The sequence below is a fragment of the Ovis canadensis genome, chromosome X (genome assembly GCF_042477335.2).
Source record: "Ovis canadensis isolate MfBH-ARS-UI-01 breed Bighorn chromosome X, ARS-UI_OviCan_v2, whole genome shotgun sequence".
Taxonomy (NCBI): Eukaryota; Metazoa; Chordata; class Mammalia; order Artiodactyla; family Bovidae; genus Ovis; species Ovis canadensis.
The window spans coordinates 120,732,400-120,758,786 of record NC_091727.1 but is presented as its reverse complement, the minus strand read 5'-3'; the positions used below and the strand labels follow the sequence as shown (position 1 = coordinate 120,758,786).

At 45.4% G+C, this 26,387-nt stretch overlaps 1 protein-coding gene and 1 long non-coding RNA gene across 2 annotated transcripts; both read left to right on the top strand.

Annotated features, from left to right (window-relative positions):
- Positions 1–421: 421 nt before the first annotated feature.
- Positions 422–13,696, top strand: LOC138930522 (uncharacterized). Its single transcript, XR_011446215.1, has 2 exons — positions 422–578; positions 10,644–13,696. It is a non-coding gene; the product is annotated as an uncharacterized lncRNA (long non-coding RNA).
- Positions 13,697–25,542: 11,846 nt separating this feature from the next.
- Positions 25,543–26,184, top strand: LOC138930848 (protein FAM209-like). Its single transcript, XM_070291239.1, has one exon. The coding sequence runs from the start codon at positions 25,543–25,545 to the stop codon at positions 26,182–26,184; it is 642 nt and encodes a 213-aa protein (XP_070147340.1).
- The last annotated feature ends 203 nt before the right edge of the window (positions 26,185–26,387 follow it).

Below are 26,387 nucleotides of genomic sequence, written 5' to 3'. Positions count from 1 at the left end.
CTGGGATGTACCACTGAAGTGTAGCGGTGGGACCACCCACTCTGGAAGGTACCATTACGAGAGTGAGTGTGAAAAAACAGAGGGTGCCCTGACACTGCGTCGGGCATCGACCACAGTTCCCAGCGGAGGCACTCATAGCGCCAGTGGGTCCAACGGCATTCGCTCCACTTCGTCTTCCCATCGCATTTGAATTAGAGTGACACCGATATTAAGCTGCAACTTTGTCTCTTTTCCAACTCCACCCCTTCGTTTCTACATGGTCTCAACGAACGTGGGGATGGGTACAGAGCGACAGATTGGCTGCCGCTTCGAGGGTACGGCGACTGGGAGATTGCCTGAATTAGCTCTTCCGGGGCGCGAGTACATGCGGAAGTCCGGCTACTCCCGCCCTCCTTCGTCTCCTGCTCAGTTCCCATTGGCTGCCTGTCTTAGACCGGCACTGAGGTCGCGGAGCTGGAACTCTGGGCGAGAGGCGTGTGTATACCACTGCGCCTGCGTTCGCTTGCGCGGCTTTTCAGAGTGTGCAGTTTTTCTCCGAGTTTTACCGCTTTTCCCGAAGGGGTTGAATCGCTGCCTTGGTGAGTGGCTAGGTTCGGCACAGTCAGCGGCAGTGCAGAGTGACGGTGTTTCAGTGTTATTTAGCTCTTATTCAGTCTGGATCATATGGCAGCGCGCGGTAAGTCGCACTTCGATGCGTGCAATTCATGACCAGGGAAAGGTCTCTGCGCTTGTTTCGTTTCTCTCCCTGGAGAGTAACCTGTGTTAGGGAGCTTGGCGTTGTGTATGGCTACGTATGACATCACAGATGCTGTTTGGGGTACATTTGATCTCTCTGAGCCATTGGCCAGGATCGTGGGTGATGGGATATTTGATCTGAGTGGATTTTGCGAGCCATAGTCTAAAGCCTCTAGGATGTGTGTGCCTGTATGCCGGGATGTGCATTTTTGGAGCTTTCGGGCCTTTCAGTCCCTGGCTGTGAGATCTCTCTGTAGGCGTCTGCTCCCCAGAATGTGAGATCGCTCAGCTTTTGATTCTGGGTCCCAAGTTGTGATGTCTCTGAGCTGCTTTGAGGAGGGGTTCGTCTTAAGGTGTAAGCTATCAGCTGCTTGGGGTCTGTGCACAGGGTGCAGGATTTCCATTTGTCTGGGGACTTTATCTTCAGGTTGTATGATGTTCTTGAGTTACTCAAAGTTCTGTCTTTATGCTTAGGGATTTCTGTATTAGGTTAGTAAGTGTCTGGAGTGGTTCAGAAGTCAGTCTCCGTGATGTGAAGTATCTGTGCAATTCTCATTTGTTTCTGTCTTGAAGACCTTGGTCTGTTGAAGGCTCTTTGTCGCAGTGTGTTTGGTCTCTGTCGTGTTTGAGGGTCTGAGACTCGAGTTGTGAGTTCTCTGTCTGATAGTCAGTGACCCGTTTTTGTTGTCTCTAGGTATCTACCTGAACTGTTTGGAGTCGTTGTGTTAGAAATAAAGCCTCTTGCGTTCTTGGCTGTGAGGTCTCTGTCCAGGAACTGAGGATTGGGAAGCAGGCAGATATGATTCTGAAGCCTGGAAGCTGACATGCCGACTGTGTGTTGTTGAGCGTGTCACTCGTCTCCTGGAATCTCAGTATGTATGATAATTAATACAGTGGGGCCAGTGTCCGTCTTGGAGGGCACCTGTGTATGTTAGCAATGTGTGTAAAGGGGCCTGGCTCCCGACTGTCCTTGAACAAATGTTTTCTGAGCACCTGCCATATACCAGAGCCCTAATTCGAGGCGTTTGTGACAGGACAAAACGGACCAAGTCTCTCATTTCGTAGACCTGGTAGTCAGTAAGTAAATCAAGGGTGGCAGGCACTATGAAGAAAGATAATGCTAGATCAGGGGAAAGGGTGTGTGCAGGTATGATATTATTTTATTCAAGATAATGAGGGAAATTCTGAAAGATGGCAATTAAGCAGAGATGTGGAGGAAGTGAGTGAGCAGGCCGTGGTCTTACCTAGGGGAAGAGCATTCCAGGCAGAAGGAACAATAAATGCAAGAGTCCTGGCAGGGAAATCTACTTGACATGCTTCTGAATGTCAAGGAGTCCTGTGATGCTCTGGGTTTGGCATGTTTCAATGGGTTAGCACTCATTGAAAGGGTCTTGTGCTGCTGTCTCTGTTTTTCCCACAATTTGTGGTCAGCCGCATTTCACAGATGAAGGACTCAAGGCTTCAACATGTGCCCTGCACCTTCTCTCCTACCTACACCTGAAATTAGGAGTGAAACCTTCTGGTCTGTGATGAGAGACAGAGAGCTTGAGTATACCAGCTTCAGGGATGATAGCATCCATGCTGAGTGTCAGTCAACCAGTGGATATGAGTTATAATGTGGGAACTGTGCCTCATAATATTTCTACTCTTGATGGAGGGCAGGACTTAAGTTACAAGAAAGCAACTGTGGCAAAGGAGGGAGGCAGGAAGGGGAAGCTGGAGGACAATGAGAAAATAAAAACCAATGGCTTCAGCATATTGCTTGGATTTGGCCCATTTTACCTTGAGTAACTGATTGTACTAGAATATAGTCACCTTTTCTCTTTCCCTACCCATTTTTTCCCTCCCTTTCTCTTTTGTACCAGGGATACCACCTGGGCCTGGAGATTTCTGTAAATTTTTCAACTAGAAGCTCGGTTTTTCAATAGATTATCTATTTCTTTTTGGCTGAACTTAGTTCTTTTCACTGAACTTGCCAGATGTCGTTATGTAGAATCATTCACAGAATCCTTTTAATTTCTGTGGGATCTGAAATCTATTTTACTCCCACTATTGGTAAGTGTTGTCTTTAGTTATCTTGCTTTCTTTGTTGTATATGAGTAGAAGTTTATGAATTTGTATTGATGTTTTGAAAGAGCCAGCTTTGGGTTTTGTTGATCATCTCTATTTTTTTTTTCTCATAGCTGTTCTGATTGTTATTTCCCTTATTTTGCTGACAGTCTTGCTCCTAAAGAGGTTTAATAAAGTCCCTGAGAGGTTCCCAAGTATAATGAAAAGTGACAGATTCTAGGGCACTCTTGTAGCTGCACTAAGTGAGATTCACTGAGTGCAGATCATGAAATTTGCATTTTTTTTTTTTTTAGAATTCCTCAGTTCTGATTGACATGGACAACTTGTCTAGCCACTACCAGAGCAGAGGAATGGTCTTATTCTGCCTCCTGCCAGGCTCTGTCTCCACTGGGAGCTTGTGTAGGTGACAGGGGTTTGCTGCCTTCTCTGATGCACAAACCCACGACCTCCAGTCTAGGAGACTCGCTGACATGCTGCTGGCTGTTCTGAGGAGGCTCTCAGACCATTGATCCTACAAAACATCCTGATTCCAGTCTTGCCAAGCCTCTATCTGAAAGATTTCTGAAGAAATCAGATTTATATTTAGTGTGCCTTTCCATGATGTAAGATCAATTTGTGTTATATGGTAGCTTTTATTTGACTTTTTTTTTTTAGCATAATGAGTATTCACCTCGTCTTATGGGCATATTGTGAAGCCTAAATGCAACACTGAGGTTTCATCATGTGCTTACATGGAAAAGTTTAGTGCATATTCTCTATGAAATTATAAGTCCAATAACCCCTTCATATGATCTGTATAATAACAGGAAATAAGTGGTCACTGGACCATTGTAGAACATGAGTATATAAAGTTTTTAAAACCTTATAGAGGGAAATTAAAAGGCTGAGATCCCGCATCACATAGTTTTGGTGGTTTTTTTTGGCATTCTTTTTATCAAGTCTAATTCTCATGGATCAAATTCTGCAAATCTGAATCTGATGAAGACATGAAAATGTTAATAGTCAGACTTTGATCAGTAATGCTTTATTTCTTGTGTAGTTTTCACATTGCCAGTTTTAGTCTGTTTCTTATTTCTTCCGCTAATATTCATGATTTTTAATCCAAGGGTGATGGTATGGGTATTTTCTGAGGTAAATCTTGAGATTGTCATTCATGTTTTTGGATGGAGAGTCTGAGGATGGGGCACAGGTGCTAGAGAGCGGAGTTGGGGTGGGAGGGGAAAAGGGTGGGGCCAGGGACAGGGGGGGTGTGAGTGCAAGCAGAAATGGAAGTGAAGAGAGGCAAGAAGATAAGCTCACCCTTCTGAACCGTGTTAGCTCTCCATATGTGCATGTGTAATAAAGTCTTTGAGTACTCATCACAACACCATGAGGTAAGCATTTTTAATGCTATCATCCCTTTCAGCAGCTGAGGAAGCAGAAACATGTTGCAGTTAACAGGTGACTGAATTTTGCCAAAAGTCACCTCCCTGGAAGAGCTGAGTCAAATTGGTGCCCAGGCCAGAGAGGAACAGAGACATGTTGTATGGAACCCTCTGCAGTGTCTAGTGTACTCTGGATCAAAAGGCAGATCAACACGTCTATCTGCAGGAAACTTTACTGTGTATGGATCTGTGTGTGGATTGAACACAGTGTCATCTAAGTGCATGAAAGACCATGGGGTGTCATGTGCACACATCACAGAGAACAGTTCCTGGTCCAAATGAACATCTCAACATGTGTTTCCTCTGACCAACATTAGTGGAGCACCCTCGTTATTATGGAAAGTAGCACAACCATAGTATAATATAATGATAAACAGAACAACAGATACAGAATCATGAAGACATTAACTCCCCTATCTCATACTTTTTAAAAATGAAGAGAAGTGTTCTAACTTCATTCTTTTGCACTTAGTTGTCCAGTTCTTCCAGCACCACTTATTGAAAGTGCTGTCTTGTTCCCATTGTATATTCTTGCCTCCTTAGTCAAAGATAAGGTGCCCATACATGTGTGGGTTTCTCTCTGGGCTTTCTATCTTGTTCCATTGGCCTATACTTCTGTTTTTCTACCAGTAACGTACTATCTTAATGACTGTAACTTTGTAGTATAATCTGAAATCAGTTAAGTTTATTCCTCCAGCTCCGTTCTTCTTTCTCAAGATTACTTTGTCTATTCAGAGTCTTTTGTGTTTCCATACAAACTGTGATATTTTTTGTTCTAGTTCTGTGAAAAACACCATTAATTTGATAGGATCACATTGAATTTGTAGATTGCATTTGGTAGTATAGTCATTTCCCACAAGCTCCTCCTTCCTCCATTGTTCCATATTGATAGATAACAATCCTCATCTGGGATTGTTGCTGTGACAGTTCCAACACAGTTGCGATTTCGTTAGTTATAATCTCAAGTACCACCTGCAGTCAGATTGTTCGGTTGAGCATGAAAATGGGGGTCCTGTATCCCCAACTCCCATCTTTGCCCCAGTTTTGTTTTCCCCCTAGCTCAAGGAATCATTTTTCTCTGTGTCTCAGGCTGTCGCAAATTGGGAACACCAGTGTGTCCCTTGGTGTCGGGTAAGAGGAAGAAACCAGACTGAATTATTCCTATGGTGCAGGTTCCTCCACATCTGGATGGAAGCCCTGAGTAGGCCCTTCTGCCACAATTCCAAAAAGTCCCCCTCGGGGCTGCCATAAGTCTGGGTTTGTGGAGTAAAGATGCTTCCAATATGGGCTAATGCCTGGGATTGCAAGAAACAGATTAGTATCAGGTTAATTTCCTATACAGTTTTGCTCTAGAATCCCAGAAGTGGAGTTGAAGGGAGTGCAAGTGTGATTTCCATTCCCTCCTTTTTGGGGAGCCCAATACCAGGTTGGGGCCCCTGGCCACCATGGAAGTTTCTTACAGGTATCATTATAGACCAGGGCTCTTCTGCATTTTGTTTCTCTGACCCAGGTATAATTTATCCCTTCTTGGCTTAGGCATTCTTTGCCTACTGTTTCCTTGGACAGGGTTCAACTCTGAATAGGACCCCTTGCCTGCCTGCTAATTGTTCGATTCCATCAATAGCAGAAAGGCATCCGATCCAGTACATTTCCAGGGCCATGTTTTAAACATCAGAGAACCTCCACAAACCCAGCAGCTAGTGACATTTAATTCCAGGGCCACCTCCTAGGCTAGATGGATAAAAGGATTATTACTAATAGTGGGCATTTCTAACTTATCTTTGAAGGAGGCTCAAAGCTGGTTGTACAGTCCAGAGGACCCTGTCTTTGCACTTGATGCCAATTGGTCTGGCTTGGTTACTTGGGCCTTTAACCGTTTGACCACCTCTTGGGGTGGTTCTTTCCTAGCCTGGTCTTGCCCCTCCCCCCCACCCCATCTGATATCCCAAAATTAGTCGGTCGAGCCTATCAGGCCATTTGTCTTGGGGTGCCATAGCACATTAGGCCATTCACACTGTGGGCTCTAATTTCTCCCTCCCAGTAATGCTTCCCTTCCCTAGTGCATGGGAAAGCTGAACTATATCATGTGGTTGGTTTGTATGTACAGTCAGTGAATCCTTGGGCCCGTTTACCCTCATAGTAGAAAGACTCCATACATGCTGGCTCTCAGATGAGGAGGGGATTTTACAACTTAACAGAACTGTAAGGCAAAAATATGCTGTTTTCATACTTAAGTTGATCATAGTAGGAGGAGACTCCAAAAAACAAGAACTATGAAGAAGTAGGCAAAGCAAAGAGAAAGTTTTTGGATACAAGTCCACTCTGGGGTAGAGAGTAAAGCCCTATTCCAAATAAGATGAATAGGGGGCGTCCCAGACCAATTAATAACCAATACATCTGCCTTTTTTTGGTCCTATTGGTTCCTCAAGATTCAGCCATGCTTTTATTGACCAGCTTCCAGTGTGGCCAGAGTGGGGCTTTGAGGGTGGGTGTTTCTTTCACTGCAAGGTCAGGCACAGGGGTTCCTCCAGACTAAGGGTCGTTTCCCACTTCTCTTGGCTATCAATCGGCCTTGCAGGTTTGACTCTGGAGTAATGGATCCAAGCATCTATTCCTGCCACCTTGAGATCAGTGGGGTAGTTAAGTTTAAAGAATAGGGCCCTTTCCACAAGGGTTTTAAAGGCACTTTTTTATAATCCTTTACCCATACTCGGTCCCCTGGTTGGTGAGGATGCACTGTTATGCCTAAGGAAATGGGTATTCTATCAATTATCCATGTATGTATTTGACAGATTGTGTGTCCTAAACCTTGTAGCTGCCTGTATAAGTCCAAGTTCCCCAGTTCTCTGGTGTCTCCCCTTAAGTTGACTAGCAAGGGTAGTCGTCCATACAGGATTTCAAATGGTGAAAACCCTATCCCTGTCCAGGGCAAACTCCTCACTTTTAAGAGGGCTGCAGGCAACAAGCCTACCCAAGATAAGCTGGTCTCCTTGCATAGTTTTGCTAGGGTTTGTTTGAGGGTTTTATTCACGCGTTCCACTTTCCCTGAGCTCTGGGGATGGTAGGCAGTATGCAATTTCCACTGGGTTTTCAAACCCTTTGCCACCTGTTGTTCTGTGTCAGCTACAAATGCCGGTCCATTGTCTGACCCTATGGTCACAGGCATTCCATATCTGGGGTCAATGTCTTTCAGGAGTGCCTTGGTTACTTGTCTTGCTTTTTCAGTTTGGGTAGGAAAGGCTTCCACCCAGCCTTAAAAGGTGCAGATAAAAACTACACGGTATCTAAATCTTGATTTGAGGTGATTTCAGTGAAGTCTGCCTCCATATCCTCAAAGGGGGATAGTCCACAATGCTGTGTCCCTGCCGACCTACTAGGCCCCTGGCAAGCATTATTTTGTAAACAGGTTACACATCACTGGGAGACAGAAGAACAGAGTGCAGGGAGGTGAGCAGTGAAATAGTATGGGCCTAGCAAAGTCTCTTAAGGCAGTCTTGCCCATATGGGTCACTTCATGTTGCTGGTGCAACAGCTTGTAGGCAAGTTGTTCCAGAACATAGACTTGTGGTCATGTGTGAGCCACCATCCCGTCTTGGCCTTGGTTCCCTCTTCCATTTTTATCCATTTTTCCTCCTCGGGAGAGGACCTGCGGGCAGCTGGTATCTCCAGGGGTAGCAGGACTATTTGTCTGGTGGCTGCCCCCAGGCAGCCTCCTTGGTGGTTGCATCAGCATGACGGTTCCCTTTGGCCACCGGGTCACCTCCCTTCTGGTGACCTTTTCTGTGGACAACTGCTACTTCCGTTGGTTCCCATAATACTTCCAGAAGTTTCAGGATTTCAACTTGAGCTTTGATCCCTTTCGCTCCTGCTGTGAGTAGTCCTCTTTGCTTGTATAAGGCTCCGTGGACATGAAGAGTAGCGAGAGCATACCACAAGTCTGTGTTGGTATTGACTCGCTGCTCTCAGCTGAGTTCCAGGGCCCTGATTAATGCCCATAATTCCACTCTCTTCACTGACCATCCTTGAGGAAGTGCCTCTCCTTCCACTTCAGAGTCAGACACTACAGCATACCCAGCCATCTTCTTTCTGTTTTCCATGTAGCTGCTACCATCAGTATATAGGACCAGGTCTGGGTTGTGGAGTGGCTTGTCAGTCAGGTCTGGTCTATTAGAAAATACTTCATCTAGTAATTCCAAGCAGTCGTGTTCCAAGGGCCCTGCTTTTTTTGGCAGAAAGAAGTTCGTACTTCTTTGGTTTGGTTTTAGAGTTCATACAGCTTGCAGTTTTACCGTGGATGTTCTCATAGTAACCTTGATACTGAGTCATCCGTGCATGTGTGAGCCAGTGGTGGCCTCTGCTATCTATCAGGGTTACAACTGAGTGTATGACCTTAACATTGAGGTTTTGCCCCAACATTAATTTGTCAGCCTCCCTCACTAGCAAGGTAGTGGCTGCTGCTGCTTGGAGGTAGGGTGGCCATCTATTTAGACAAGTAGGCCACTGGCCTTTGCCAAGGCCTGAATTTTTGGGTCAAGACTCCCAAGGCCATTTTGTACTTTTCATGACCACAGAGATTGAGCTCTCTGGTTACATTGGGAAGTTCTAGGGCTGAGGCATTGGAGACTTCGGCCTTAATTGTTTGAAATGCCACCTCTTGGCTCCCATTCAAAGGGAGCCTTTTCTTCTCCTTTCAGGGCCTCATATAGGGTTCTGGCCAGGTCTGAACATCCAGGGATCCATATCCTGCAGAATGCTGCTGTTCCCAGGAGCTCATGGACCTTCTGGCGAGTGGTAGGGGGAGGGTTGGCGCAAACGGCTTGTTTCCTTTCAGTTCCCAGCATTTGCTGGCTCCAGATGATGTTAAAACCTAGATATTTGACTTGTCTTTTACAGATTTGTGCATTTTTCTCTGATACCTGGTACCCAGCTTCCGTTAACAAGGAGACGAGGGCCATTATTCCTTCTAGGCATTGAGCCTGTGTTGTGCTCAATGACCTATTTCAGCAGGACACAGTCTTACTCCTGTCCAGGAAATTGCATGAAGTCTGTGGCCAAAGCTCCACTGAAGAGAGTAGGGGAGTTCTTGAAACCCTGAGGAGGCCTCATCCAAGAGAGCTGTTCCTTATCTCCCATGTGTGGGTTTTCCCATTCAGGGGCAAATAGTGGTTGGCTGACAGGTGCAAGCTGGAGGCAGAATAAGGCACCTTTCAAGTGCGAGCAAGTAAACCATTCAGCTGTGGAAGGGATCGGTCCTAGTAGAGTGTATGGTTTAGGCACTGCAGGGAGCAGAGTAATTGTTGCCTCGTTTACAACTCTTTAGGTTCTGGATGGTAGTAATGTGTCCCTGGCTTCTTCACAGGTAGTAGTGGGATGTTCCAGGGTGACTGGCATTTCATCAGAAGTCCGTGTTGGAGTAGTCTGTCTAAATGAGCCTGGATTCCCAGCCGGGCCTACCGGGGAATTGGATTCTTTTCTGTAGTTTTATGGGCTGAGCTCCTGGTTTCAGATCCATCAGGATGGGACCAAGGGGTTTTGCCAAACCCGGGGCATTTTCCTTGGCCCAAACTGGTGGGTACTTAGTCTCTTATTCTGGAGGAATGGTCCCTTCTCCTGAAAGGGAGAAATACAGGCGCCATTCTTCTTCTCACCTTACAGCAAGAGTCATAATCAAGGAGGAATGTGGGCTTGCTAGCTTTAGGAGAGGTTACCCATCAGCAGAAAAATCTGGTCCCCCATTTTAGCAAGCAGGTCTCTTCCCATCAAGGGAATAGAGCAGGCGGGCAGGTACAGGAATTTGCGCACTACCTCATGGCCCCTCAGTCAGCATTGTTGAAGACTGCAAAACGGCCTGCAGGTCTGGGTGCCTGTGGGTCTGGGCGCCTGTGCCCTGATGATGGTAGTTTCCCGATAAGGGGACTCTCTCCTGGGTGACCACGGAATGCTCAGCACCTGTGTCCACCGTAAAGTCCACTGGATGGCCCCCTACTTGAATTCTGACCATGGGCTCTCAGGGACCCAGTTGGAGAGAGTCCAGTCCCCTCTAGTTGGATTCTGCTTGAGCTAGCCCGATCAGATTAGTGCCGGGTGGCTTGGGTTAATACTGGCTCAGCGGGCTTGCTGCTTTGGTTTTCTTCTCAGGGTGACTGGGGCACTCACTTTTCCAGTGCCCCTTTTCCTTGAAATAAGCACACTGATCGTGGCTGAGGGGAATTATCTCTTTCAGATCTGGCCCCTTGCCTTGTGGTGTGGTCCCAGGGATGCACGCTTTGAAAGGGCAGCTGCCAAGGGTGCGACTTTTTGCTTCATACACTTTTTGCTATTTGGTTGTGATTGACAAAGACTTTGTTGGCAAAGCAGTTCTATGGCATTTTCACTGGCAAAGCCTTCTAACATCTGTAATTTTTTTTTTTTCAGATGTCCGATTGGGCCTGTCCCTCAAAGGCTGAATTTATCATCCGTTGATTTTCACTCGTTTCAGGATCAAAAGGGGTGAAAACCCAGAAGGTCTCACACAGCCTTTCGTAGAAATCGGCCAGGCTTTCATCTGGATCATGTAGCACCTTAGTGGTCTTAGCCATGTTAGCAGGCTTCTTAGCCCCGCCTTTTACACTTTGTAGGAGAGAGGGCCTGTGAATCTCTCTCCAACTGGTTTCTCCCCGCCTCTGCATTGAGGTGCCAGCAAGTCTCTTCCTCTGGGAAGTTCTCCCAAGCCCAGTTCTCCACATCTAATTGGCCGCCTGGGGCACTGGCCTGGAGCCATTTTCTAGCCTTTGTCATGACTCATCCCCATTCCTCTGTATTGAATAGGGTGAGGAGACGCTGCAGGCAGTTTCCCCAGGTGGGGCGGTGGGTCTGGAAGATGGATTCTAAGAGACCAATCACCGCTTGGGGCTTTTCAAAGTATGAGGGGTGTGCTGTTTCCAGTTAAGGAGATCAGTCATGGAAAAAGGCTGGTAGTCAAAAACGGGGCAACAGAGCAGAAACTGTGAGCTTGTGTATGTCTCTTGATGTAATTGTAGATTTGTGGAACCACTGTCCGGAGATGTCACTGGCCATCCTTTCCTGGTTCCTGTTTTGGACAGGGGTGCCACAGACATACACTGACCAGGCTCCCCGAGCCTGTGGATGCCTCGTGCCTCCTCTTCTTGTTGCTCCAAGTCTCATGTTCTGTCACCTTCCTCTCTGTGTCTGATGTGAGCCAGGCACATGCACACACACAGAAAGACACGCAAACACAGGTGACATAAGCATACCTGTGTAAACACACACGAGGAAGGCACAGAGACACAAACAGGGAACACAGGTGTTCCAGTAGCTGAGGACGCCTGTGTCCAGCAATATGGGAGATGGTGTCAGTAGGCGCCGTGTCCTGCCCTTTTGGGATCCCTGTCCATTTCTTGCCCCAGCTGTTCAGTATTATCACCAGCCAGCCTTAAGTCGTCTCTGACTTTGTGGTGGTGATGAGAGGCCAATCAGTGGATGTGGAAATTCACAGAAGACCCCAAAGTCAGCACAAAAGTACCAAGCAACAGTGGAGAGAAACCCATTCCAACTGGTGGTGCTTTCCAGAGGAAGGTCTGGACTTAAGGGCCCAGGGGAATCTCAAACTCAGTGAGCAGCAGGAGGCCTGGGGGTGGCTCAACCTGGGGAAAGATGATTCTGACTAAGGTGCTTGATTCACCCTGCCTCTATCAGAATCACCTAGGATTCTCATCTTGTAATCACAGCTTCTTTGAGTGAGGCCTGGACACATGAAGTCCCCAAGCCTCCAGTCTCAGCCTGTCACTTGCTACCAGTATGACCTGAATCCAAGCTCCACATCCAACCTGCATGAGCCTAAGCATCCCCATTTGGGAAAGGAGAGTGTCCCAGCCTCTATGTGGCTGTCCCTTTAAGGCCCAACTTTGATTCCCTCACAACCTGTGTTTCTGTCAGTAACCTCTCATGGCAGGATCTACCTCCTTGGGAAGTACTGCAGGAGGTCGAGTCACAGGACTTTGCTGATTATCTGCTGGAGGCACGAACAAGGTCAGCATGGGGCTCACCAGGACCTGAACCCTTCGTGAACAGCGAAAAATTCCAACACAAATCGCCAATTCTGCGAAGGCTTAGAGCAACCCCATCTCAGCAATCCTGTGTGATCCTGGGCTGTTGTGATCCAATAACCAGCTGAGGAATTTAAAGCTGCTGGTTTCCAGCCTGCAGCTTGGAGCTCCCCATTTATAAACCCAGAACCAGTGGGCTGGAGTGGAATGACAGGGCATATACCCTGGAGGAAACAGGCGAGGCAGGGAAGGATCGCACAGGAGGAGCGTCCACTCCCTTCCCCACCCACCCACACCACCCTGGGAGACAGGTTGTATCAGTGATATTAAGGTAGTACTCCTTAACGATCAGTGTGTTCCTAAAGTAGGGTTTATTCCGAAAAGCAACTTAGCAGCATGCAGCGGGACCAGGGATGCCTCAGTTTCTGCACCTGCCAAGTTTCTGGAGTCCGTAGTTTGCCTGCAGGGCAGGCATCAACAGCTTCTGCTTCTCTACTCCAAGTGCTCACACCACATAAGATGATCCCCCACTTCCCTCCCCAGCCCCCTCTACCCACCTGTCCTCATTCTCCCTCACTGACCTTCAAATCAATCATGTAGCTAAGTAAGAGTTCATCTTGTTCACTGATCATGATGTATAGTTGGTGGTTGTTCACAATCCGCTGCAGGTAAAGGATCCAGTCACTCCACATGCCGGGCCAGGTAGATCCAGAAGCAACAGGGCTAGTCTGGGAAGAAACAAGTGAGAGGGTAAGAGGCAGGGAGGCTAGGGGCCTGCCAATGGAGGAAATAGGCTGCAAGTGTCAGACATTTTTCTCTCTTAAGGAGCAGGAGGAAACAAACTACAAGTGTCAGATTTTTTCTGTATAGAAAATTAAAAGGTTTCTTTTAAAATTCTGTGTTGCCATGATGACACCTGTTTCCACCTGAACTTAACTTTTCTCAAACCTTGAGCTAACCTCTGTTTTTCTTATGGAAATGTTTTTCTTAAGCTATGTTAATGAACTGTGTATTTACACTTGACTCTGTCTTTCTTCATGTTTGTTCCACCTAAGGCTCAGAAGGGCGAATGCCTCAACAAACAAGTATGTTTTACTCATACAATTTTTCTCCTAATCTGTGCTAATAAGACTATGTATTTGCTTGGAAACCTGCCTTTCTTCAAGGTTCATGTCAATTGTTTTATGGCCCAGGATGACTCACCTTGTGCCAGTGTTATGTCAAGACACATGTTTTGGGTGAGGGGCCTGGTGCCACTCTCTGTGTGTTGAGACATTTCCTTTGTCTAATTAGCAGCCTGCTATTCGGTATATAACTTCCTGCTAAAGGCTAGCAGGGGGCACTCTTTCTGCCCTCTTCTGATATCTATGTCAGAATCTTACTCTATCTCTTTTATACTTTAATAAAACTTGATTACACAAAGGCTCTGAGCAAACAAGCCTTGTCACTGGCCCCGGATTGAATTCCTCTCCTCCCCAGGCCAAGAATCCCAACGTCTTTCACGGCTGAGCAACAACCTTTCACAGGGACACTGGAACAGGCCTCTGCAAGCGCTCTGGGCACTGACGCTTGCCTGCCCACCCCACTGATGTCCCCAGCCTGTGCTGTAACATCAGACATGCTCAATGCTCTTGGTCCCCTGTGGTCTTCAGCATCTGAAGTTGTCTGTTACTGACCACTTCTGATCTCTTGACTGACTGGTGTACTGACCACTTCTGATCTCTTGACTGGCTGGTGTGTACTGAGAGTGGCATGTCACTGCTTAGAATGTCAGGAACTGCAGTCCCTTTGACACACCTTGTCTGCCGACAAGTGTGTCTGTTGTGTGGGAGTATGTGTGTGTGTGTGTGTGTGTGTGTATCAAGAAAGCCCTGGGTCTCTGACCTGCTCCCTGTCTTCACAAGGGTGTGTCTGGAGTCATTTGCCACTCACAGCGTACCAGCCAGCAGCCCCTTCCATCTCCACCTTGGGTGTGGAAAACCTCCTGCTTCTGCACTGCACTAGTGGGAACAACTAAGGGGCTCTGACTGACCGGGAGGGGTTGTGGGACTTGCACTGTCTCTGTTACTTCCTGGGATTATCCACAAATACAGTAATAACTCTCTGGGAATGCCACTCTGGCCTAATGTTTCTGGGCACTTCTGATATAGAATACCCACCCCCGGGTACTGCTCCTCTTCAGATGCAGGCCAAAAGGTGTCACCCAGCGTCACAGCTCAGACACCTACAGGTGTTTTGGCCATGCCCGAATTATTCTCCTGCTGTATCTTTGGACCTCCACACCCCCAGCACCCAGTTCCCTTGGCCACCCCTCACCTTGCCTGTGCCCTTGTCCCCACCTCTATTCCTGCTCCTGGTCCTTCTCCTCCTGAGCAGCTGACTCCAAGGAACAGCAGTCAGGATAGGGCTTGGGCCCAGAAGCCTGTGATGCCTTGGTGGATGACGTGTCTCTGAGCAAGGTGACCCTTCCTCCTCTGATGGTTGTTCCACCTGATACTAATGTAGGCCCTGTGGTCTTTCACATTCCCAGAGCTAAACTCACTGCCTGAAGGGCCACCGGTGACTAGCAGCCCGTCCAGCATGGGCCGATAGATCACTGGGGGCTCCTGGCCTTCCACATTCCTTGCCTCTTCTCCGGCTTCTCTTCTGGCTCCTGCGAGGACAACTGCTCCTGCTCCACGGAGGGGTCATCCATCCCCTCCACGCTGTTTTTTTCCACCAGCAGCCTGACCTCTTGCCCAATCCCCGCCACCTCTCCCTCTTCCAGGGCCTCACCTTCCTTTCTTCACCTCCACACTGAAGAGAGCTGCCTCCTAGCCTTGTGCACCACTTGGTCCCTGCAACATCCCCAATGCCCCCACCGTGAGGGCAGGCCCCAGGGCCTCAGTCCCCTGAAGACTTGGCCTCACAGCTAGGAAGATCCAGAGTCCTGGGGTGCTCCCGCCATCCTCTGGCAGCGTCACTCTGGACGTGGCCCTGGCTGTGGCTCGAGCTGGAGCAGCTGTGAAGGGGTTGTGCATGACAGCACAGCAGGTGGCCTGCACAGCCGATGCAAATGCTGCCCTCACCCAGTGGCCATAGCTCCTCCTTCTGGGGTGCCCTGAGACTGAAGAATGCGGTGGGGGACCACCTGGCGCAAGGTGCACAGGCCAGCCTGATTGCTCAGGCTATCGGGTCCCTAGGCTGCTGGAGCTGTGAACCACTCCCAGGCTGCTGGCCCAATCTCAGCCATTGGCAGAGAGGGTAGTGGGCGTCATGCTCCACGGACAGGCCCCTAGCACCAAGGGAATCACCTCGGTCCCACCCCCACCCCCTTCCCCTGGCTTCCGGGGGCTCCAGGGAGCAACGTGATACCTCTGCTTCCCGGAGTGCCCGCCTCCAGGCACATTGCCTGTCTTCCATCTGGCAAAATTCAGATGGAAGCTGCCATTTCCTTGGCCTCCAGAAATTCAAACCGTGAATTCCCACTTCCATATCCAAAAAAGACACTCCTGTGTCCCACAGGACCTTTAACCTCTGGGTGCTCTCCCAAAGTGACCAATGAAAGGCAGGGGGCAATGTGGCTGGATAGTTTCATCCATTGAGCAGAGTGTCCAGTGCGGTCTGGATGATAGGAGAGTGGGTACAAACCCAGTTTGATACAGTTGATCTCCTTTGCTCAGGGGCACCAGAGCCACAGGGTACAGAGCTCTCTCTGTGTCTCTGTCTCTGCTTCTGGCACGCACTGTTTCTCTGTCCATCTTTCTTTGTGTGTAGTAGGGGATTGTGTCTGTGTGTCTCTGTCTCTCTGACTGGTGCTGTTTCACTCTGCCACTCTCTGGACACCAGCACTCATAAAAGATGCTTAACCTAGGCATGAAGCCAAAGCTCTCCTCGTGTGTGAGTTGCACCCACGGGAGATCTGACTTTGGCAGTTCACACAGCTGGGGAATGCAAATATTGGGGAATGCAAATGAGAGGCAAACACAGGCGATCTCCGTTGAACCACAGAAGGAGACAGGCATCCCTCCCTCCCTCCCTCACATGGTAGACATGAACACTGCAAAGGACAACGGTGGCTTGGCCACACTTTGGACAGGGGGAAAATGGGGCATGCTCTAGCTGGCATGAGGGGACTAACTGAAACATGCTTGAATGCCAGTCAGTGAGACGCTAAGGACAGCTCTCCATTAAGGGCCAGGACTCACCGGTGCCAGAGGCATCAAAATCTGCCAATTTAGCCTATACAGGCCCTTTCAAAGTGGTGCTGTTCTCGTCCAGCCTCCAGGTTGAGAACACACTGCAGCCTACTCTGTCTCCCCAGGCCTGTGAGGTCGGGAGCACCAAAGGATCAACTGAAGCCATCCTTTGTATAGTCCTGATATCCAAGCGTTCTGCAAAGAGTATAAAGAGTGATGTTTTAAACTGGCAAACTCTGCAGGTAGCAGCTGCTTATACTGCAAGTTGCATCAGTCAACCAAAGCTTACACAAAATGCAAGGTGTGCTCATGCCCCTGGTCATTTTGGGGAAAGAATGCTGCTACACTTAAGGACAGAAGGATCTTTGTAGCTGGGTATCCAAGGGGCTGTAGCCCCGCCCGCTATTCTGTGCCTGGGAATCCACCCCATTCTGTTTCTTGGCTCCTATCCATCGTCACTAACTTCCCACTGGTGCTTTCTACCTGCCTGTCCTTTTGGCAAGGGATTCGGGGTGCAGCAGCACACTCGGAAAAAGGAAGAAATTCACAGGACATCTTTTAACGAGCAATGTGGTGTCTTCCTCATGACTGCTATTCACTAATGCCTGGAGCCTAAATACAGCAGGCTCTGAACTAGAACCTGTCTCTCACTGTCCCAGGGTCCCTGCATACAAACACCCTGCCATCCTTGCTTCATCCCTGTTCCCTCCCTCACAAGCAGACACTGGCAGTGGGGCACTCGCACACACCCCACACCTGCACTCTGCTCACCTTTCTGCACTGCCAGGTAGCTGGAGGTGCTCGTCAGATTCCACAGTCACACCTGTCTCTGCCAGGATGCCTGGGGATTCACTCTGCGAGCCTAGCTTAGCATGTCATTTGTCTCGCATGGTGCCAATATGTAACACACTTGGAGAGGGAGTGTGCTGGCTGACAGGCTGATCCTAGGCAGCACTAGCACAAGACTTTCCCAGATCTCCTTCGCACATGTGTGGAACAATCTGCAGTGAAGCCGGCTCTCATTCCATTCCTCCTCCTTCCAGCCTCTTCCTTTTTCTGAAGGACCCTGGCCTCTTCAAAATCGGAGGTCCTGCCCTAGCCTCGTCCAGCATTTTCACACGATAGCCAATGCACCACAGACTGAGGGGTCCACAGACAGTGATTCTAAATCCCCACATCACTTGATTTATTTTCTCTGAGTGACTCCTCAAACTCCCCACCACTGCTTACTGATACAAACACAACACAGCAGAAATTGTGAGCTTGGTTATGCCTCTTGATGTAACTGCAGATTTGCAGAGTCCCTGTCCAGAGCTGTCACCTGTCATCCTTTCCTCATTCCTGTCCTGGACAGGGGCATCACAGAGATGCGTGGACCAGTCTCCCCTAGTCTGTGAACGCCTCATGCCTCCTCTTCTTGTTGCTCCACATCTCATTTTCTGTAACCTTCCTCTCTGCGTCTGCAGTGGGCAAGAACCTTGCACACACACCCACACACACACACACATATGCAACACAAGCACACATGTATAAGGGATAGGGACACAAATCCAAACAGGGAACACGTGGCAGTACATGAAGAACCACTGGTTCATAAAAAATATAGAGATTTCCATATTTCTTATGGGAAAATCTCCATTCTGACCTTCAAATGTGAACTGTACCAAAGTCCAACTTCCACGAAGGAGCATTAGCACCTAGATTTTGATATAGGAAATATAGGGAATTCCATATTTCGTGGCAGAAAATCGTTTTCTTCATAATGTATGAGAAACACAAAGAATTCCATATTTCAAGAAGAAACAGCTGTGCCAATATTTTCACTTGTGAAATAGGGGCAATACCAATACCATACTGGATCTCCATATCTTAAGAAAAGCAATGCCTAGATTTTCTTGTGTGAAACGTAGAGTATCCCAGATTTAATGTAAGAAAATCACCACCTAGTTTTTCATATAAGAGGCACAGAGAATTCCATATTTCATGTAAAAAACTCTGCATACAGATTTTAATAAAGTGAAATAAAAATTCAATATTTCATGTAGTAAAATTAGCATTGAGATTATCATGTGTAACATACAGAGAATTCTATTTTTAATAGAGTAAAAGTGTTACAATGATTTTCATATCTGAAATATACAGAATTCCAAAAGGCATGTGGGGAAATTGGCACCCAGGTTTTCCTTTGTGATACACATAATGTTCAATACTTCCTTTAGGAAAATTTGAGCAGAGATGTTCATATGTGATACATAGATATTTCATATTTATGTAGAAAATGGATGGCCCTATTTCAAATATGATAGGTAGAGAACTCCATATTTCATATAGGAATATTGGCACTCATATTTTCATATATGAAGCATAAAGATTTATTTATTTTTGAACAAATATCTGGGCCAAGATTTTCTTATATTAAATGTGAAAAATCTCATATGACATGTATGAAAATCTGTTCACAGATTTCTATATGTGAAATGTAGACATGTCCTAATTCATGTAGGAAAATCTGTTCCTTGATTTCTATAAAGTGAAATATAGAAAATTACATACTTATGTCAGAAATCTTAATTAAGATTTTTGTATATGAAATATACAGAATCCCACACATCAATATAGCAGAAAAGTCTTTGTTCTGATTATCATCTGTAAAATGTATGTGATTCCATATTTCATTTAAGAAAATCTGCACACTGATTGGCATATGTGAAACATACAGAATTCTGTATTCCACATTTGAAAATCTATGCCCACAAAAGCCATGGTAATATTTTCATATGTGTTGTAGAGAAAATTTAATGTAGGAAAAAGAATGTCCATATATTCAGAGGTTTAATATGGAGAATTTCATATATTGTGTAGGAAAATGTGCTCATAGATATTCATTAATGTAACATAAACAAGTCAATATTTCCATCAGAAAATCTTTATCCAGATTTTCATAGAGTGTATTCCATATATCATGCAGGACAATGTGTGCCTAGATTTTCAAATGTGAACTATAGAGAATTACATATATTTAGTGCAGAAATGACAGCACTCATATATTTGTATGTGAAATAACAGTATTGCCTATGTAAATCAAGGAAATCTGGGCCCAAATGTCTTTATGTGAAGTATAAAATATAGCATATTTCAGGTAAGATAATCTGTACCTTGATTTTCATTTTTGAAATTTACAAAGTTTCTATTTCATGAGTGAAAATTTGCATCATGCTTTCATATTTGAACTATTGAGAACATACTTCCTGTCAGAAGATCTTAATGGAGATTTTCACATGGAAAATATATAAAATTCTATACTTCAAGCAGGAAAATGTATGATCAAATTGTCCTATGTGAGATATACACAATTCTGTATTCATGTAAGAAAAAGTGTGCACAGACATCCAGATGTGTAACATCCCACAAGCCATGTACTACATCCAGAAATATACAACTAGATTTTCAAAAGTGAAATGCAGATTTCATATTTCACATAGAAAACTCTGCACCCATATTTTCACATGTGAAACATAGAAAAGTACAAAAGTTCCTTCATGCAGGAAAATCATCCTTCAGGTGTACATATGCATGAAGCAGGGCATCCAAAGCCAGTGATCTGGAAGAACCCAGAGGAATAGGGTGGGGAGGGATGTGGGGTGGGCTTAAGGATGTGTTGGACACATGTGTACCTATGGCTCACTAAGCTTGATGTATGGCAAAAACCATCACAATGTTGTATAGTAATCATCCTCCAGTTAAAGAAATCAATTTAAATTACTGACAAAATAAGAAAGGAAAGCACAAGGAACTCTTCTCAGTGCTCTGTGGTGACACAAATGGGAAGACAATCCAACATGAAGGGATCTATGTAAGCATATAATTGATTCACACTGATGTACAGCAGAAACTAATACAACAGTGTAAAGGAACTATACTCAAGTAAAAATTGATTTAAAAATATTACAATGCAACTATACTTCCAGCAGTGAATAAATAAATGGTTTCCCCATTTATATATGGGGACATATATATAGGGACATTACGCTAAGTAAAATATTTCAGTTAGAGGAAGACAAAAACTTTCTCATCACATGATATTGTTAGCTAAAATACCTGAGTTATAGAAACAGAGAGTTGAATGTGGTTATCGAGGGCTAGTGGAAATGGACCATGATGGTCCAAGGTACCAACTTTAGTCATACGTTGAATAATCTCACCAAAGAAGATACTGTAAGAGGGTAGAGAAATATGGAGCTGCACACTGAGCTCAGGTCCATTAGTGAAGTTCGAAATCCAGCTCCACCAGAGTCAGCCTCTCAGAAGAGTTTAGTTAAAGATATACTGCAGGCTTTGCTCAGGGCCCTCCAGATCCTCTGGCCTTGGGTTAGGGAGCAAGCTAGGGCACCTGGGGACAGGCTAAAGGCAGTGTCTTGCAATGGCCCAGAGCTGTTTGCTAGAGCCACTCACTGGCCTGGCCCCAGGTTCAGAGCAATAGCCAAGCTCTCCCATCCCCACCTCCATGACCAAACGGTTGTGGCTTCTGCATGAGTCAGTCTACAGGACAGAGGATGAGATGGCTGGATGGCATCACTGACTCGATGGACGTGAGTTTGAGTGAGCTCTGGGAGTTGGTGATGGACAGGGAGGCCTGGTGTGCTGTGATTCGTGGGGTCGCAAAGAGTCCGACACAACTGAGCAACTGAACTGAACTGATGGCCAAAATGCTCATTTGATATTTCCAGTTCTTTATGAAAAGATCTCTATTTTTTCTCCTTCTGTTGTTTTCTTCTAGTTTTATGCACTGTTCATTGATGACGGTCTTCATGTCTCTGCTGCTGCTGATGCTAAGTCACGTCAGTCGTGTCCGACTCTGTGCGACCCCATAGACGGCAGCCCACCAGGCTCCCCCGTCTCTGGGATTCTCCAGGCAAGAACGCTGGAGTGGGTTGCCATTTCCTTCTCCAATGCATGAAAGTGAAAAGTGAAAGTGAAGTCATTCAGTCATGCCTGACTCTTCGCGACCCCATGGACTGCAGCCTACCAGGCTCCTCGGTCCATGGGATTTTCCAGGCAAGAGTACTGGAGTGGGGTGCCATTGCCTTCTCCCTTCATGTCTCTAAGGTGCTCTTATTGGAATACTGCCTATAGTTGGATGCACCTTTCCCTTTCTCCCTTGGTTTTTGCTTCTCTTCTTTCTTCTGCTATTTTAAAGCCTCCTGAGATAATCACTTTGCCTTCTTGCTTTTCATTTTCTTTAGAATGGCTTTGTTCACTGCCTCCTCTACAGTATTACAGTCCTCCATCCATAGTTCTTCAGGCACACTGTTAACTAGATCTAATCCCTTGAATCTATTTGTCACCTCCACTAACATATTCATAGGGGATTGGATTTCAGTTGCACCTGGCTCTGCTAATGGTTTTCCCAGCTTTCTTTAGTTTAAGCCTGAATTTTGCTATGAAAAGCTAATGTGCAGAGACAGTCATCTCCAGGTCTTATTTTTTCTGACTGCATACAGCTTCTCCATCTTTGGCTACCAAGAATGTAATCAGTTTGATTTCGGTATTGACCATTTGGTGATGTCCGTGTGTTAACTCGTCCTTTGTGTTATTCAGAAAGGGTATTTGCTGTGATGAGTGCATTCTCTTGGCAGAATTCAGTTAGCCTTTGCCCTGCTTCATTTTGTTCTCCAGGGCAAACTTGCCTGTAATTCCAGGTATCTCTTGACTTCCTACTTTGGAATACCCATCCCCACTGATGAATACATCTGTTTTTGGTGTTAGTTCTAGGAGGTCTTCTAGGTCTTCATATGACTGATCAGCTTCAGCTTCTTCGGCATCTATGGTAGGGGCATCAACTTGAATTACTTTGAGGAGAATGAAAGAAAAATACATCACACCTAAGTTAGGGGATGTAGCAAACTAAATACAAATAGGCAGCCATGGGAAACAATAAACATTAGAGCAAAATAAAGGAAATAGAGAATAGAAAAATGACAGATGTACTCAACAAAGGAAAATTTTGTTATTTAGAAAGGTCAAAATATTGGCACAACTTTAGCTATATTGATCAAGGGAGGAAGAAGACTCAAATTACTAAAATGAGGAGTAAAAAAGGAAAACATATTACCAACTTTAGAGAAATAAATATCATTGTAAAGGAATACCATGGCACTAATTATAAATTTTAGTTGAAATGGATAAATTTCTAGAAATACACAAATGACGGAAATTGACTCAAGAAGAAAATGAAAATTTGAATAGCAAAGTGATAGAATTAGTATTTTTAAACATCTTGTCCCACCACCTCACAAAAGTCCCCCTACCATAACTAGACACAGATAGCCTCATTGCTGAATTCTACCTTATATTTAGACCAAAAGTCATGCCAATTGGCCACACATGCATTCAAAATGTATCCATAGAAGTGGAAAGGGACTTTTCACAGCTCATTCTATGAGGCAGTATAACTTGAATGCTAAAATTAGAGACCAGTTATTTTGAAGAATTCTCTTTAACTTTGCTCCATCCAGTATTTGCTCGTGATGAATATCATGTTTTTCATTTTTGACAGGAAAATGGTGGGAATGATACTGTGTTCATATCATCTCATTCTACCAGGTGGTTCATGATTTCAATGTATCCCAATATTGATGATTTTCCCTTGGATCACTTGATTAAAGTGGTTGCTGTCAAGCTTCTCCACTGTCAAGTTACTCTCCCCTATGTTGTAATTAAAACATTCTTTTCTATCTTAGAGTATATAAATATTTTATTCCTCACCAAACTTTAGATTTATTAATTAAATCTATTTGATTAATAGTCTCATTTTACTAAAGGTATCATGACTTGTCTCTATCATTATTTATTTTGATATTCATATTGTTCCAGCCTCAGATAGTGGGAACCTCCTTAAACTGGGCTCTCTGTCCTTTTGACAGACATCTCCCCATCATTCTTTGAATAATTGATCCTTTTGGTACAAGATATTCTATACATGCCTTGTACTTTCCCTGACCGATTCATGGAATGAACAGTTTCTGCACGAAGTACCAATATTTTTTAGTGGAAAATGGAGTTTGGAATCCAATATATGAGACTTGTATATACTCATTATTTCCCAGTTCCTTTCATTTGATAGAGTCTGGAAAATGTACACATGTGTGTGCATGTCTGTGTGTGTGTATCCTCCCTAGATAGCTCTGACTCAGATATCGCAAAATGCTGGATTGTCTCCAACCCATGTGAATGGCTTTCTCAACATGTTCAGACTCTGGCACCCACTCCAGGCAACTCTTTTATAGATATACCCCCCTTACCCTGCTTGGGCTTTGATACTCTGCACTGGGTCACCTCCACGTACCCCTTGTTCCACTCAGCATCTAACTGCCTACACAGGGCTGCCCCACTTCCATGCGCTTCTCCTTTTGCTTGGGCTCTGACTTCCTACACACACAAATCTGCCTCCTCCATATGGATTTTCTCTTCTCTGGACTTAGAATTTTACTCTGCATGCCTGGCCAGCCTCCTATTTAATATCCTCTGGACTAAACTGACTCTTGTGGCAGGCTTCTCTGTTCTGTGAAGGCCTCTTAATCCCACTTTGGCACTGAATACCCATGAAACGTCCTAGCACGGATATCCTTTTTTCCCTGCTCAAGTTCTCACATCTCATACTACACACCTCCCTTCCCTGTTCTTGTGGATCTTATCGTTTCACCTTATTTGAGTTCTGACTCCCTGTACTGGGATACCCTGTCTGTATGGATATCCTCTTCACCCCTACCCTCTCATCTGGCCCACTACAGCACCATGCTCCCCTGTCATGGATGCCTGTCTTGATAGATCTCACTGAATTGCTTTATGAATAGTTGCTTTATACTGTGGGGTATAATCCTAAAGGATGACTTAATTAATTATGTTGTTCATCCTGTTCTAGTTTTGGCCATTGGAAGCTCATTCCTGTCTTCTTTGACATAACCCCATTATTCCAGGGCATTTTTTTTAGCACTTCCTTTTTGATACAATAAGAACCCCTGCACTCCTCTTCTATATTTCTTCTCTGAGCCCTACAACCAGTAATTTCTCCAAGAAGCCTGGTTTCTTTTCTTGGAAAATAGTATTAGGCACCAAGATCTGTGCTTATTTCTACATCATTGTTTCTTTCATATTTTGGGAGTATCATTTCTCTTTGACCCTTTCAGCTAACAGAACGAAGAAACATATGTATGTATGCTCATGTGCCATCTACTTAACTATTAATTCAAGTATGCATGTGTAACAGTATCAAGATTGTTAACTTGTAATCCTACGAGAGAGAACACTAACAACTAGATCAAGTGCTTTTATCTTGGCTTTCAGTCTTGCAAACTCCAGTTCATTTCCAGTTACTTAAGTCAGGAGATCTTAGTGAGGTGGTTGTATACATTTTCAATATAATCAGATTGTTTAGTCAAATTCTGTATTCCATTCTTTATGTCAAAATGTTTTTTTTTTATATATATATACATACATTGATTCACTTTTGGTGCTGTACGATTCTACAGGTTTTGACAAATATGCAGTGTCATGTATTTACCATAACATCATACAGAAAAGTTCCACTGCTCTAAAACATCCTCTATGCCTGGAGAGAAAGAAATGGCAACCCACTCCAGTATTCTTGCCTGGGGAATCCCAGGGACAGAGGAGCCTCGTGGGCATAGTCCATGGGGTCTCATAAAGCCAGACACAACTTAGCAATTTAGCACAGTCATTTTTAGGAACACTGTAGGCCACAGAAAACACATCAGTGGCTCCTAGTTGGTGGCCTCTCATTTACTATCTTTCTTTCCCACTTGGCGCTCTGCTCCACAGGGGCACATGCCCACGAGTCTGCTCTGCTCACCCAGTGTCTGGATTTAACAAATGGAAAAATAAAAATAGAAGATGAACTCACCTTCCCAGTAGAGCACCAGGTTCAGAAATAATACACAGGCAAGGAGATAGCATCCTGTCATTCCCCACCTCTTTTTCAATTGGCAGCTGGAAATGTTGCCATTTCTCTTTAAGCCCTACTCCCAGTTGACCTCTGCAAGCCTCCTTATCCTGTGTCCTGAAGTCGTCACAATGGCCACATGGGTTCTGGCTGGGGCGGGGCCCTCTGTGACATCAGCAAGGGCTCAGCCCTGGCTGGTCCTCAGTCTCCAGGTGCCTGGGCAGACCACAGCACCAAGGGCCTTTTCCTCTCAGCTCACCATGTGGTCCCTCAAATGGTTCCTGTGCTTATCCACGGGTGTTACCTATGTTTCTGCCTTAATTTTTACTTCTCTAAGAGAGAAAGCCGAAGAACTCCAGGGGAAGGCTCTGTGCAGAGGGCGCTTTTTAATTTGGCAGAATCTACCAGAGCATGCCCAAAACTGGCTTGAGATCACGTTGTTCTGGATTTTTCTCACTGTGCTGATGTACCTGACAGTGAAGTTGGCAGGAGAAAGTGGCTACAGTAATGTGCAGAATTCTCCTGCCCATCAGGGCACTTCATTTTGCTCTCCCAGAAGGAAAAAGGAAAAGGCATCTCCCAACAAAGACTACATGTTCCAAACCTTAATCCTGCTCATGATGGACCTTGTAAAATTTGTGTCCAGTATGCAGAATCTGAAACTCACCACGGCAAATGGGAGTTACCTCAGTCCTTCCAATGTCGACGTTTCTGTAGATGCACACAAGAACATTACAGTATATGAGCTCTGGGGCAACGAAGAATCCAATTGAGTGGATTTGTGCATCAAAGTAGGTGAATTGTAGAGCATTGACATACCTTATACAAAATAATAAAACTATTCTGAAGCAAGAGAAAAAAAGCCTCTGATATTTTTTATTCGCTCTACAGTTTTACCTTTTCCAGAATGTCATATAATCGGCAGCATGCAGTGTATAACCTTTTACAGATGAGCTTATTTTACTTAATAACATTC

Coding starts and splice junctions, on each gene's coding strand:
- LOC138930848 (XM_070291239.1), top strand. CDS start 25,543: ATGGCCACATGGGTTCTGGCTGGGGCGGGGCCCTCTGTGACATCAGCA.